This window comes from Palaemon carinicauda, chromosome 1 (genome assembly GCF_036898095.1).
Source record: "Palaemon carinicauda isolate YSFRI2023 chromosome 1, ASM3689809v2, whole genome shotgun sequence".
Classification (NCBI taxonomy): Eukaryota; Metazoa; Arthropoda; class Malacostraca; order Decapoda; family Palaemonidae; genus Palaemon; species Palaemon carinicauda.
The window spans coordinates 295,333,023-295,348,948 of record NC_090725.1 but is presented as its reverse complement, the minus strand read 5'-3'; the positions used below and the strand labels follow the sequence as shown (position 1 = coordinate 295,348,948).

At 41.4% G+C, this 15,926-nt stretch overlaps 1 protein-coding gene across 1 annotated transcript in view; it reads right to left on the bottom strand.

Moving 5' to 3' along the window:
- LOC137657885 (actin-related protein 6-like) overlaps positions 1-15,926 on the bottom strand; it is a 134,986-nt gene that overhangs the window by 68,518 nt on the left and 50,542 nt on the right. The window contains exons 2-3 of the mRNA XM_068392501.1: positions 14,932-15,083; positions 8,495-8,612 (exon numbers count right to left, since the gene is read on the bottom strand). Coding sequence (XP_068248602.1) covers positions 8,495-8,612; positions 14,932-15,005 — 192 coding nt within the window. The 5' untranslated portion in view covers positions 15,006-15,083. The remainder of the gene's footprint in view (positions 1-8,494; positions 8,613-14,931; positions 15,084-15,926) is intronic.

Genomic DNA, 15,926 nt, shown 5'->3' with positions numbered 1-15,926 from the left:
TCGGATCTCTGGCATGGTGTAACTCCAGCTGAAAGGAATGAGCATAGGTTCTCACGCTTCTTAAGGACTCCGGACACAAAAGATGCAGCAAGCTCATTAGACCCATCACGTACGGCCTTGTCCATGCAGGACATGATGAGCAAGGAAGTCTCCTTCTCTGTCGGAGAGATCTTTCTGCTTAGAGCTCCTAGACACCAGTCTAAAAAGTTAAAAACCTCGAAGGCTCTAAATATACCTTTCAAAAGGTGGTCCAGGTCCGAAGATGACCAACATATCTTTGAGCGTCTCATGGCTAGGCGGCGGGGAGAGTCTACAAGACTTGAGAAGTCGCCCTGGGCAGAGGCAGGAACTCCCAAGCCGAGAACTTCTCCCGTGGCATACCAGACGCTCGATCTAGAAGAGAGTCTAGCAGGGGGAAACGTAAAGGCTGTCTTACCTACTCTTTTTGGACTGCAGCCATTCTCCTATCACTCGTAAAGCTCTCTTGGACGAGCGTGCGAGGACGAGTCTAGTAAAGGCAGGAGTGGTTGACGGCATGCCTAACACAAACTCTGACGGAGGAGAGCGCGGAGCCACAGACACAAACTGCTCCGGAAACATCTCTTTGAACAGGGCCAAAACTTTCCTAAAGTCCAAAGAGGGTTCCGTAGACTTAGGCTCGTCCAGTTCTGAATGCGGTTCATCTACGTGTGCAGTACCATCATCATCAGAAAGTCCCTCATCCGAGTATTGAGGAGGAAGCGGCAATGGAGTGGGTAACGGCTGGTTAGCTGAGTCTGGTCGCACGGGTGCATGCGTGACTGAGCCGGACGCAACGTCATGGAACTGTTGCCCAGTCTGTGAGCTGGCAACAACCATAGCAGCGCGGGGACGCACAGCGTCTACTCCAGACTGTCTAGACTGATGTGGGTGAGCAGTGGCAACCACACTGGGTTGCGGAGGTTGACGCACCGCCCGCGTCAAAACAAAACAACTCTGACGGTTGTTGAACCTCACGAACGTCAACGGATACCTCCGTGCGTCGCTGAACGTCAACATGCGGCTGGCAGATCACACTGGAACGCATGGGTGGCGGAACTCTCTCAACTGGAGTGCGTGAGAAGGTTACCTCAGCGTCCCCAGGACGCACAACCGAGCGTGTGGGTGGTTGTAGGTAAGGAGCTGCACTAGCTGGTGCGGCAGCAACCTTCTCCGCACGAAAGTCCTGCATAAGCGACGTTAGTTGAGACTGCATGTCTTGCAGTAAAGACCACTTAGGGTCTACAGGAGCAGGTGCGGCGACAGACGGTGTAACTGTCTGAAGCGGTACCGCTTTGCCTCTCTTAGGAGGTGAGCAGTCATCGGATGACTGCAGCGAGTCCGAACTGACCCAGTGGCTACAGCTGGGCCGTTGGACTTGCGCGGAAGGGACCGACTTGCGCTTTAACGGTCGTGAGACCTTGGTCCATGGTTTCTTGCGAGAAACACCTTCCGAAGACGAGGTATAAATGGGCTCTCTCGTCTTTGTTAGGCAGGGGCGATCTTGGGTAGATACGCCCGATACCACGGAGGGAACGTCTGTTAGCTGATTAAAGCCTCTCGAACCCATTTGTCGTACGACATTGCTTCTCCCCTGGACTTGGGAGCTTGCAAGAGGTCCCGGACTAGGAGGACGACAGGCACGAACAGACGAACCCTCAAGCGCAACACTATCCACAACACTATCACTCACTTTAACACTTCCCACTGCACTTTTACACTTCAGCTCCTTCACATCCGCCATGAGCTGATTACGGTCACTAGCCAGGGACTCAACTCTCTCACCCAGAGCTTGGATGGCACGCATCATATCAGCCATCGAAGGTTCCTGAGTGCCAGAAGGGGGATTAGGAGCAACCACTACAGGGGAAGGAATAGGTTGTGGGGCATGAGGAGAGGAAATGTCGATAGAACGAGAGGAACTTCTCCTAACTCTATCTCTCTCTAGCCTACGTGTATACTTTTGGAATTCGATAAAATCGAATTCCGAAAGCCCAACGCACTCCTCACATCGATCTTCCAATTGACAGGTTTTATCCGGACAATTGGAACAAACAGTGTTAGGGTCGATAGAGGCCTTCGGAAGACGCCTTGAACAGTCCCTAGCATTGCACTTCCTAAATTTTGGGACTTGTGAAGGGTCAGCCATTTTGAATTGGTCAAAGGGGAATTCAAAAACTATCAAAAAGTCATCAACAAAGAATCCGTAATCAAAAAGAGTTCAAGGAATTGCGAAGAGAAAGCCTGCACAGCGAAAGCTCAAAACTAGAATAGTGTACTTCACCAATTAGTTGTGAAAACAAATCCAGTTTAGCAACAGCGAATAAGCACGTCTTGTCGGTAGCACGACAGAGAGAAAATTGAGTTCTTTGTTTACATTGAGTACTGGGTATCTGGACGACAGATGGCGCTGTTGGGCACACCCGCAACCTGTGTAGCGATCGCTGGCGAATTTTTACAGTTTTTTTTCTGTCGAGCAACAGAGTTGCAGCTATATATATTCACCGGCTAAGTTAAATATTGAAAACTCCAGGTTTCAACAGCGAGTAAAGTAGGTCTTGTCGACACGTCGACAGAGAAGAAATTGAGTCTTTGTTTACATTGAGTATGGTATCTGGCCGACAGTTGGCGCTGATGGGCACACCCGCAACCTGTATAGCGATCGCTGGCGAGTTTTTACAGTTTTTTTTCTGTCGAGCAACAAAGTTGCAGCTATATATATTCACCGGCTAAGTTAAATATTTAAAACTGAGGGTTCAAATACCTCCTTTAGGGTGCATTTATGTAGGAATGAACAATAAAAGTTATCATAATAATATTATCTTGATTTCTTTTAGAAAAGAAGCGAAAGCTTGCTGCAAATCTTTGGGAGCTCATAACTCAAAAACATACTTATTCCCACTTGGTACATTTTTCTCACTTATTTGTTGTTCGATATTAGAGAGAAAGATATCGTTGAAAAGAAGAATAAAAATCCCACAATTCTGTCAGACAAAATTTTGATTTTCGTTTTACATTTTTTTTCACGATTATTTTCTGTCTAGACGAGGAAAAAAAATAAAAATTCATTAAAAAAAAAACAGAAAGGAAAATCAAAATTCTGTCTGACAGAATTGTTCGGTTGTTAGAGTAGTTTTTGTGGTATAAGTTTCAATACAATTGGTATTATACTAGTGGGGAAAAATGTACCTAAATATTTTTTTTAAATCATGATTTTTGCTCATAAATCCAAAAGTTTTTGATCAAATGACTTGAAATTTTTATATGATGAAGGTATTATATATGTCTAAAACATATATAGAAATTGTGTAATTTGGATCATTAGAAAAAAAAATGGCGGACATGGCGGACGGTCCCCTTAAATTGTTTTCCTTTTTAGTTGAAGCATGAACACTCTGAGCAACAGCTATAATTATTCCCATGAACACTCTGAGCAACAGCTATAATTATTCCAAGTCAACTCTGATCTGTTACCATTCCAAAGTTGATGGACCTCCTGCTTCTCCAAATAAACACGTCTCCAGTCATCACTGACCCAGGAATTGTCTGTCACTTGGTATCATAGCAACCGAGAAGGGACATGCTTATCAATTATGTTGACAAGATTCTCATTCCAAAGAAAATCAGGCTGAACACTTTCATACAAATGTGACCAATTCAAATGCAAGAGATCACTCAAAATGCCATTCCAGTCTGCTTGGGATTTTACACTGTACAGCACATATTTTACAAAAGTACAAGACATCAGGGATAGACTGTTCAGTCTTAATTACTAACAAAATTAAAGCACGATAGCATGATCTAACGGGAGAAGCAACCTTACTTGTTATAACACCAGAGGAATCAGCATATAATACAGTAGGTCCAAGCAGTTACCAGACATGTGAGAAGCCTCACTTATGACCTACTCACAGCCTGAATTAGACAAGTCCAAAGCTTGGGATGAATTGAATTTAATCAAAGTCTGGATTCAAATTGATCGGACACAAATAAAAGTAGTTATAACTGCCACAAACTTTTATTACCTGAATCTAAGACATTCCTACTCATAGCAGGAATTATGGGATACAGGGTATTCAGGCTTAATATACAATATTATTCCTCTTGCCAGAGGAATGGTATTCCATTTGAAAATTATTAGTTTAAGAAACTTGGAATAGAGAATTCTTTAGTCCTGCAATCTGGAGGTCTACTTTGTTCAGAATTGCCTCTGCTAATCTAGACCAAGGTAGTTCGAGGTTCCAACAGGAACCTTGTGGAGAGATGCAGCATAGATCAATCAATCGGCTCGGAAGAAGTTCATCAAGCTCCTGAATCAATGTCAAGACCTTGAGGACGGTCAACTCCTCCTCAGGGTTGTCTATCTTGGTTGGTAGCAGACCCTGACCTAAAGTGGAGTCCACTGGAACCTGAAAGATCCTTCTCCTTGTGGGGGTTGATGCAGGAGGAAGGGATATCCACCAGCCTGGCGTAGGACTGATTGTAGCATAAGACCATACCAAGTTGGTAGTCTTTAGATTGAGCAGCCGAAGCATAACTCGTCCCAGACGAGTGATCATCCTCAAAGGAGGGTGACTTTTCAGTAGTCAAACTTTTTTCAGTTGTGTTCTCCTCGGTAACAGGCTTGCGTTTGGACCTGGCATTCTTGCGCTCAGATCAAGTCAGAAACATCTAAATATGAAACTGGGGAGGAACCACATGTAGTGAAATGTTCTTTCTTGGAAGATTTACCAGGTCATCTAAAGCCTCAGAAGAGACTTCCATCCTCCGTTTAGATGAACAAGGAGTCTTTTCCGTTGCTTTTGATTCCTTAGTCCAAGGGGTTCGAGGGCTGGATATCTTCTCCAAAGGCATCTCGTTAACACAGAACTAAGACTTCCTAGAAGGAGACGAGCGTTATCAGACAGACCAGCAACTATTGGTCTTTTATAATGGAGACCGTGAAGTAAACTCTCTACATTAGATGGAACACGAGAAACAATAGTGAGATCTGCTAGAATGTATTCATGGCCATGGAGCTTGAGCATGCTTAAAACATGATCAGCAAAAAATATATGCATATTCGGGATGACTACCAATTATAAGACTTTTTTTATTGATCACTTTTTTCTGCCATCACTGCTACTAAAGAGATTTGGAAATGTGAGCCTTCCTGTCTTATAAGGTGAGTGACTGAGCTGTCCACAACTTCCTATCTCATGGTGAATGAGAGGTAGAAGTACAAGACTTCTTTTCCATAGAGGAAGAAGCTCAGAATCCACATGTTTCTGGAGAAGAAAGCCGAGATGATTGTGCTCGTGGAGACCCAAACCGAGTGGCTCAGTCGCGTGGTGATCACTTCTCATGAGGACAACAAGCGGTGAGGTGCTTCTACTCCCAGTGGATAGGGGATTCCAAATGATTGGAAGCATCACCTGACACTTGCTTCTTCCTTGCAGCTTTTGTCACTGGGTGGCCAGCCATCAAAGTAGCAGCCCGTGACAGGAGAGGTACTGAAGTCCTGACTAGTTACGCTTTGGATTGGTCTCTTACAATTCTGATGCTTAGGATCCTTTGAGTGATTGCTAGAACCTGACACCGAGCGCCCTTTCTGGAATTCAGGGTTTGATGTAGCATTACCCCACCCAACAAAACCATGCAGGGGAATTGCTTGATCTTGTGAATATTTTCCTTGTTCTTCGGGATGGCAATCGCTGATCATGCGCATGGCAGCGCCTCTGAAGCTTATCATTAAAAAGGAGATGGTTTACCAATCCATTCTCAGAAGAAGCAGACAAAGACTCGGGGAAAAGATAGGCAAAGGGGTTCGTGGTGCTTCACAACCTTCTTCTTGCCAGCAATCAAGAATTTCAACACTTGAGACAACGCCCACGCAGGAGATAGGTCAGCGGAAACAGTGTCGTCACCACAAGCCTCTTCAAACACCTTCTCCACAGGGAATCCAACAGAGGAGCAACAGATGAAGACTTCTGGGCTCTGCCGGATGTAAGTACTTACCTCCAGAAGTTTCTCCACCATAAATCACAAGTTAAGGCCACAACCTAGACAAATCCAAATTCTCGTCACAGTCATCAACAGTAATTACAAGGAGGGGAAATGGTTAAGATAGAGGGATGGGTGTATTGCTACCACTAGGGGAGGACCATACAACTGTCTTCTTAGAACTACTGGAAAAACAGCAGGGAAAACTGCCAGCTTCATTTTCCTGAAGGAGGTACTACAGTATTATCATTATTATTATCATTAGTAATAATAATATTTATTAATACTAATACTAATAATAATTAATATGAATCTCTCTAAAGACTTCTTATTCTTCTTCTTTACAAATTTTGCTCACTGCACACAAGGCCACCTTCTACACTCCACACACAGGGATGACAGCGAACAGTCATGGTCCCTGCTAAAACCACAAAGCACTTGGGGTCCACCTCTGGCTTATTCAAGTGGCAACCATACCTGTAGCTTTCTTTACCAGGGCAAAGGTGCAAGTCTTGTATAGGAGAGGACATCGGACATCAATCACACACACACACATTAAAAACATAGGGAAAGCAATCAATATTTCTAACAACCAAGTCAGCGAGCATAACATTGTGTCTGTACTAAGCTGCGGACGAAGTCAATGTGAGGATTGCTCTGCCTGTAGAGTGGGTGGGGCTAACCTGTCACCTGGCAATCAACCATGTTAACCTTGTTAAAAATCTAACAACTATTTCAGCTTCACCAATATTATACTCCTATCAATTTAAAAATTGATGGCTTGTATTATGTGAAGGAACAAAAATAAAATTTTGGTTACTACTGTATTTCTCATTACCCAAAAGGGTCTTGATGCTCAAGGGTGAGAAATTTATACAATTCCTTGGCATCAAGAAGGGTAAGTTCATAATTATAATTTACAGAAGCACTTTTCCCATATACCCAACTATGATTTCCCTAATACGTAAAACAGGTGGAGTGAGGAGGAAACCAACGATAGCGATAGAAATGATTTGAATGGCATTTTCTAATAAACTAGAAGTAACAAGCTCAAAAATCAACAAGGAACAGGGAGGGAAACATGTGATATAGGTTGGAACCAATTGTGGTTCTGTGCTCACCTGATCAACATGTGAGTTTGTTTAACTCTTTATGACATTAAATTTTAGGTGTGATTTTTGACAACAAATTTACTTTTGAGAAACACATTAAGTCTGTGTCTTCTTCAATTGCACAAAAAATTGTTTTATTCAGAAATCTTTAAAGATTTTTGGTGATCATTCTATTCTGAAAAAGTATTTTAATTCTTTCATTCTACTGTACCTTGTTTTGAGTATTGTTCTCCTGTCTGGTCTTCAGCTGCTATTTCTCATCTTAATTTGTTGGACAGGAATTACAGTCCATTAAATTTCTTATTCTTGATCTAGATACTAATCTCTGGCACCGTTGTACAATTAGTTCACTATGCATGTTGCATAAGATATTTCATAATTCTGACCATCCTTTACATTCAGATCTTCCTGGATAGTAATATCCTGTTCGTAATACTAGGCATGCAGTTTATTCTAATAGTCAGGCCTTCATCATGACGTTCAATACTACACAGTATTCTAGAAGTTTAATTCCAGCTATGCCCAAGTTGCAGAATTATCTTCCTAAAGGGGTAGTTGAATCAGTAAATCTTCAAAAACTTAAAAATTTAAAACTTGCAGTAAATGTTTTTATGTTGAACAGGTTAACATAAGTCTCTTTTTATAATTTATATATGAAAGATATGTTTTAATGTTGTTACTGTTGTTGAAATATTTTATTTTCATTGTTTATTAGTTTTCAAACAGATAATTTATTTCCTTTCCTCACTGGGCTATTTTGCCCTGTAGGGGCCCTTGGGCTTATAGCATCCTGCTTTTCCAACAAGGGTTGTAGCTTAGCTAGTAAATAATAATAATTGGGTGATGTCACAGGGTAAAGACCAGAGTTTGTGATAGGGCAAGGGTTATAGTTTTATAACAATTTATCTCAGGCAGCTCATGCTTTAGAAGGGGTCATTAAAATTTCATAATTTTTTTACTATAAACAGGTCTAAAAAATCATTGAGTAATTTTCCAACAACCCATAGATAGAGACCAGGTATATTGCTCTGGAGTTAAATTGCAGTCAACAATGGCCACTAAAATTAGAAGTGAGCTTGCATATAGCCAAAAAATATTTCATTAAAAAGACCTGAGTGAGGGGGATCTATTGTGCTAGATCTATCTACAGTCTCATTAGAGAATCACATTAAGATGAGGCCTGTAAAATGATCAAAGTTCCAATAGAGATTATGTGCATTAAGCCAATATTTTACATGCATTTTTCTGAAAACACAAGCCTTAGAAATCTACTTTATACAAGGTAACAAATCAAAATGCAAGGGTTTTACTTTTTAAAAAGAAAATAATTCTGTAAAAGTATTTAAACTAAAATTTAAGAAATTGTTATAATAAATACTTACTTTTTGATATGGAAGTATATAAAATAGACCAGAAGCATCTCGACAATCTTCAACCTGATCACCTATAAAGGGACGTCGTCTTTCACTTTTTGCTTTCATTATTGCATTAGGCATAACTCTGCATAAGAAAAAGAAAATATACAGGATAACATAAAAACTCCTAAAAGTACAGTAATCTGTATTCTTCCAAGCCATGCAAACCTGAGTCCTTTAACAACCGAGATTACTTCGGCACAAGCAGGAATTGGTTGTTGAAATGGATAACGAGCAGTTATCCAGCTCCAGAGGGTACTGGGGAAAGCCCTGACCCCTCTCTCAGCCTGTTCTCTATTCACTATGACACCAATTGCAAAAGATGGCTCACTTAACCTGGTAGACATCTGAAGAGGACCTCTGGAGGCATCCAGACATCTCCTTTGCATTGCCTCATGAAAAGCTTTTCGCTCAGAGTTGAGGCTGAATAGCCATCACCCGTGAAGTGCCAATGCTGAATAGTTTTCACCCATGAAGTGCCCATACTGAATAGTCTTCTTCCACGAAGGTCCAATGGCTCCACGTACTGGTGGTACCTCTGCCGGAGCAGCTAACAAAAAGAGTAGACCAGGGGTAGTTCTCTCAGGACCTCGATCAGAAGAGCAAGCAAATCGGGATACCACTCAGTGAGTGGCCCTCTGGAAGCCATCAGGATCACCCTGATTCCTGGCATAATCACAATCCTGTTGATTACCCGACAAATCAGTCTGAACAGGGGAAGTAAATGTCCAGGTGATCCCAGTGGTGTTGAAAGGCATCTTCGAACACTGCCAATGGGTCTAAGAAGGGAGAGCAGAGGATGGAGAGCTTCTTTTCAGCCGCATGGCAAACAGATCGATCCTCAGAGAGCTCCACAGAGCAAGAAGCCTTTCTGCCATGAGAGGATGTAGTGCCCACTATGCTCCTACAACCTGCCTCTGACAGCTGAGTGAGTCTGTTAGTACATTCCTTTTTCCCGGAATATACATTTCTGATAATTCTATAGAGAGAGGCACCCCCCTAAACGTTTGCCTGCTTCATTATTTCACGTGGGGACGGGCACGAACGTGCCTCCATGCTTGTTGACATAAGCCACTACAATCATGCTGTCATTCATTAGGACTACCGAGTGCTTCCTAAAACGTTCTTGGAATGTTTGCATCTAAAGGACGTTGATGTGCAGATGCTTATCTTCCTAGGACCACATTCCTGATATGACCAAGTCATCCAGGTGTGCTTCCCACCAACACTTCAATGTATCCAAGAACAAATGCAAATTCAGAGATGACAAGTCGAGTGGGACTCCTCTGGTAAGGTTGCTCTCATCAAGCTACAGTATAAAGCAAGATTCCTCTGGACCTTATGTAACACTAGCACAGGATGGAATTGGGGATCTCTGTTGGCTAGTCATGCAACCTAGAACTTGCTGATCTGATCCCCTGAGGGGAAAGACTCTCGCTGCTGCCGAATCTATCAGCATGCCCGGGTACTTCACACCCTCGGATATGAAATGTGACTTCTCCCAATTTTCCACAATCCCCAGATTGTGACAAATGAGAGAAAACAATCTCGATCCTGAAGCAACTGCCTCACCAAAGAGTCTAGGATCAACTAATCATCGAGATGCATCAGCAGACATATCCCCTCGTAAGTGGCCCGAAGCAGCTACCAAGGTAAACACCCGAGTGAACATCTGGGGAGCCGTACAGAGTCAAAAGCACATAGTCTTGAACTGGTGCATCATCCCGTTGGGGGAGAAGCAGAGGCACTTTTGAGAGGTCTAATAAACAAACACTTGAAACTATGCGTCCTTCAGAGCTACAGAAAGCAGGAAGTCTACCTCTCTGATGGGAGACAGTAAAGCCACACTGTTTCTACCCTGAATTTCGTTTGACAAATAAACTTGTTCAGAGGAAAGAGATCAACGATCAGTCTTCAGCCCCTCTTCCCCTTCTCCGCCAAGAAAAGGCAAATGTAAAAGCCTGGAGAGCCACCTTGAATGACTTCAAGAGTATTTTTCTCCACCATCACTTCCACCTCTTCCTGCAAGTCCAGGGCTTTCGCCAATGTTGGGATATCCGACGGAAACTCACTCGGAAAAGGAGATAAGGGAAACCGTTGGACCAGAAAGAGTAGTAAGTAACCAACCTGAAGTACATTCACTACCCAAGACTCGGCCCAGTGTCTATGTCACGTTCCCCAATGGCGAAATAAAAAAACCCTTACTTTTAGCAGCTAGAGAGGGGAAGAATGCATGTCTCAGCATTTCCCTCTCTACCCCCTCTTCCCACCACCACTCCTCCTGAAAGGAGCAGGCTGTGCATGCACAGATTCTTTTCAAGAAGAGGTCGTGGGGACATGGAACAGGTGCTGGGCCCTTCCTTGATCACAAACGTGCAGGTCCGGCCAAATCCAAGGGTATAGCTGCTGTTCCATTTTAAGAAGCAGAGACCTTGAAGGCAACAGCCCGGTGGATCAGGGAGTCCTGCAGGACGTGGTCCTTAAAGACTCACCGCTGCCTGCACATGATTCTCCAGAAGCAGAGATGTAACACCCCGCACCAAAGAGTTCCTCGCTGCTAATGCCACCTTCAGGCTATCCTATTTTGAAAAGCTTGAGACCACAGCATCTTGACTCTTCAAAACCCAGTTAGCCCACAGATTTGCTGTCTGGTGAGCCAGGAGGGTGACTGCCTTCCCTCAAGACAACACAAGGCTCCTTTACTTCTCATGGTTCCCAACCACTGGTTAAGCCAGGATACAGCATGGAGAGAGGTCAAGGTCGAAGCCTCCATGATAGCCAACCCACAGGCTGAGAAAGAAGTACCTTCCACCTCGAATCTCTCCATCGCAAAACCCACGTCAGAGCACATACTGACAGGCTCACTTGTAGAGGTGCCGACGTGGCGCTCTTAGGTGTGTAGAACTTCTGTTGCTTAGAGAACAAGGGAAGTAAGATCTTGTTCGACCTGCCTCAACGAAGTGAATTCTTAGATCCATAGATCTCATCATCCACTCAGTACATTACCAAGTCTATAAAATCCAACCATGGCAACTCTGAGGGATTCAATCAATCATAGTACTGAAGACCTCCCCAAAAGTAGAGCCCCTGCCGCCTTCCCCAAGCCATTACACTTCTCAAACGAATTCTCCGACTCAGGGCAGTTAGTCTCCATCGGCTTTGGACCGCCATCTTGAGTCCCTTAGACACCCTGCCCTTGAACATCAGCATCCGCCGCTACAGGCAAGGATGTGGTAACAAGCTCTGGAAAATCTGCTTACACCCCGACTACGATCGTTCTCCTAGGACAAAACTCAGCTCGTAATCAGGGGCAGACAAAGGCCTGGGTAAGCGCACAGCCACAGAAGGTTATCTTCTGGTACGTAACCCCGTGGCACTGCGTGAGTTGCACTGTGCCTCAGGTGCCATATGTCGGGGCAGAGGGTTAACCATGGCGCAAGGCCTACAACCCCACATTCCTTTGTCTACTAAAAAAAACGCATGTGCTTTAGTTGATGTCGAAGGATACAGTGTGAGCTTTATTTGATGTCGAAGGATACAGTGTTTTTCTCCACAAACAATGAGAGAGAGAGAGAGAGAGAGAGAGAGAGAGAGAGAGAGAGAGAGAGAGAGAGAGAGAGAGAGAGAGAGAGAGAGAGAGAGAGAGAGAGAGAGAGAGAGAGAGTGTGTGTGTGTGTTACAAGGAGTTACAAGGAGTTACAAGGAATTTGGATGTCTCAAAGACTTTTTAGTCCATCCGCAGAGACTCCATTTGCTTTTTGATAGAGTGATTTAGTTTAAGCATTTAGACAGTTCTTACAATCTTGTCCAACTTATTCTTGAACTTGTTCACCGTGTTACTGTTTACTCATCTGCTGGAAGTCTATTCCAAATATTTGTAATTTTGTATGTAAAGAAATTGCCACATTGAGTGGTGATGTATCTTTTTAATTACAGTTTGTATCCGTTAACTCTGGACCGATTTGTGCTAAGTGTGAATAGATGTTGTAATCTATATTTGATATTTGTTGTTCCTTTAAGAATTTTGAATGCCTCTATTAACTGTTCCCTTAGTTGTTGACTTAGTAGCTCAAATGGTTCAAACATTCCATCCGCCATTTATATCCAAATTGCCATAGTATTGGAACTAGTTTGGTACTGCTTCCGGGCCCTAGCCTGTACTGCTTCCAATCTATCAATATCCTTCTGAATACTTGGAGCCCAGAATTGTACTCCGTATTCTAGATGGGGTCTTACAAGTGATGTGTACAGTCATAGTGCAGTCTTTGTTTCTGTATTTGAATTGTCTCTTTATGTAACCTATTAGTTTTTGTGCTTATACAGCTTTTATGCTCTGTTTGATGATCTTCAAATCTTTGCCGATAATAATACTGAGATCTTCCTCCTGGTTCACACTTTTTTATTCTATTACTCAGCAGTGAGTAATAGAGATCTAACTAAAATTAGTGCCTGGTGCAAGTTATGGAGTATGTAGTTGAATCCTAACAAAACTCAAAGTATAATTGTAAGTAGGTCAAGGACAGTGGCTCCTCAACATCCGGATCTCAGCATTGATGATGTTTCTTTAACTTTGAGCCACTCTTTTGAAATTTTAGGTGGGATTCTCGACAGCAAAATTACTTTTAAGAAACACATTAGGTCTGCATCTTCTTCAATTGCACAAAAAAATTGGCTTATTGAGAAAGCCTATACTGAAGAGGTGTTTTAATTCTTTCATTCCACCTTGTTTCAAGTATTGTTCTCCTGTCTGGTCTTCAGCTGCTGATTTTTATCTTAATTTGTTGGACAGGCACTTACGGTCTATTAAATTTCTTATTCCTGATCTAGATATTAATCTCCGGCACTGTTGTTCAATTAGTTCATTATGCATGTTGCATAAGATTTTTTATAATTCTGACCATCCTTTACATTCAGCTCTTCCCGGACAGTTCCATCCTGTTCATAATGCAGGCATGCAGTTAATTCTAATAGTAAGGCCTTCTTCCTCATGATCAGGTAGTTGAATAAATAACTCTTCAAAAGTTCAACCTTGCAGAAAATGTTTTTGTTGAACAGGCTGACATGTCTTTTAATAGTTTATATATGAAGTATCTGTTTTAATGTTTTTAAAATATTTTATCTTAATTGCTCATTACTTCTTATATCGTTCATTTATTCACTTGCTGTATTTCCTTTAGTCACTGGGTTATTTTTCACTGTTGGAGCCCTTGGGCATACAGAATCTTGCTTTTCCTACTAGCGTTGTAGCTTGGCTAGTAATAATAATAATAATAATAATAATAATAATAATAATAATAATAATAAATGATGCTGAACCCCCAGAAAATATTACTTGAAGATTATTCCCAAAAAAAGGGAGTGTTTTGCAAGTAGAGACCCGATGTTTTAGTGGCTGTTGGGAATGGCTTTGCCGAACCTTAGGGGGGGCATACAATTTAGAAGAGTGATACTTGATTCTGTAATATTTTTTGTATAAATCAGAGTCAGATTTTTTTAAACAGCTGGTCGGTCTATACTGTACCTTAATATAGGTGTGAATTTTCTATCAGGGTATATTACTTTTTTTTTTTTTTTAAATCATGTATAGGACATGAAGTTATTTTTCCTTATTCTTTTATTCACCAAATAAATACATTATTTTTTTAATTTCAAGTTTTTTCTTTCCTATACATAACCTTAACCTATTTCACACCTTTACCTTAATAGTCAAGTAATTCTTCATCTGTTTAATAGAAAAAGATAACCTAGTAGAAAATCATACCTGAATGAAATCTTACCCAGGATTCTAGCAATACAGTAGTATTTTTACAGAAAATAACTTGGGAAATGTAGTTTGGCTGGAGTGGGTTCATCATACTAAACAACAAGTCTGTGCGGTACACCCATCGGCAGTCTACTAACCACTACATCATTGTGGCCAAAAACAAAAGTGAAGTGCCTGACAGGAAAGTATGGGGAAGGGGCTACTAGCCAGTGGTCATTAACTACCACGATAACGAATTTAATGGCTATCCCCGCTCCACTGAAAAAATAACTTATCTTAAAAGCAAAGGGTTTACATATGCATACGAACAAATAAAATGTGCTGTATGTACAGGTCAATGAAAATAGCATTACCATTTAGACATGGGTACATCCTTCCATTTCTGACTTTCAACATTTTATACTTACTTTTTGCTAATTTTCAACCCAACTTGAAATCTATACTAGTGTATTTAATATCTCATGCATGCTTATAAATAGAGTAAAGTACCATACATCTAGAACCCTGGTGGTTATGATGCCAGATATCTTGCAATCAATCCATCTATGACACTAAGCATATCACACATCTACTAGTACCATATTAACCTGAACTTGTATCCTATAATTGTAAATAAACCTGAGCTAGTAAAGCAACATACCTGGGCTCATTTTGATTTGAAAATCCGCCTTTGACTGTGTAAGCTCCATTATCAAGAATAAACACATTAGCCATACTTGTATCTTTAGAAAATTACACCAAATATTCAAAAATTCCTTTACTGCTTCAAACTCAGCAGCATATCAAGTCAACCTGAAAATGATAAAATCATGAGAAATGTAAAAGCAAAATTTCAATCATAAAAACATATACGATAATCAGTTCAGGTATAAGTGATAGTTATTGACTGTTCAATATTATGAACAATACTATATTACATATGAAAGCATGGATTATGTCCAGATAAAAGAGAAGTTTGACAATTTAGTATTCATACACTGTTTTGTTGGTAATGATTTAGCTAGCATAGACAAATCATGTCAGCTGCTCCATTTGGATATGTTTTCTTACCTAACCTATGGGGGCTAAAAACACAATAGTAGAGTACAGTGTGACTATCAACTACACGACACACTTATACGTATTCTCTACCTCCATGGAAAATAAGTGGATGTAAGAATCAACACTGATCCAATATCACAAATTTTTAAACTCAATTGTATCTTTTCTAACTATACAACCTTGAGTCTTTAAGTAGGAGTATGACTTCGGTGAATTTGAAATGGCTATTAAAAATTCAACAAGGTAGCTATGACTAGATATCAGGAGGTGGAGGGGAAGCCCTGTCCACATGTCAGTCAGTTGGACACTAATTTTTTTTACAAAGGGTGATTGAGGGGGGAAGTTCAGCTTAAAGGACAGGTTTGTACAGCTAAGGGGAAGTTCAGCTTAAAGGACAGGTTTGTACAGCTAAGCAAAATGACAAACTTATAACAGTTTGTATTTTTCCTAACATACAAACCCTCATTCTTTACTATAGGAGATATTCTAGCGCGAGCTGGATAATACGGCAGAAAAATAACAAATTTGGAAATAATTTGTATTTTTCCTAACATACAAACCTGGAGCAATTTATTAGGGTATTACTTTCGGCGC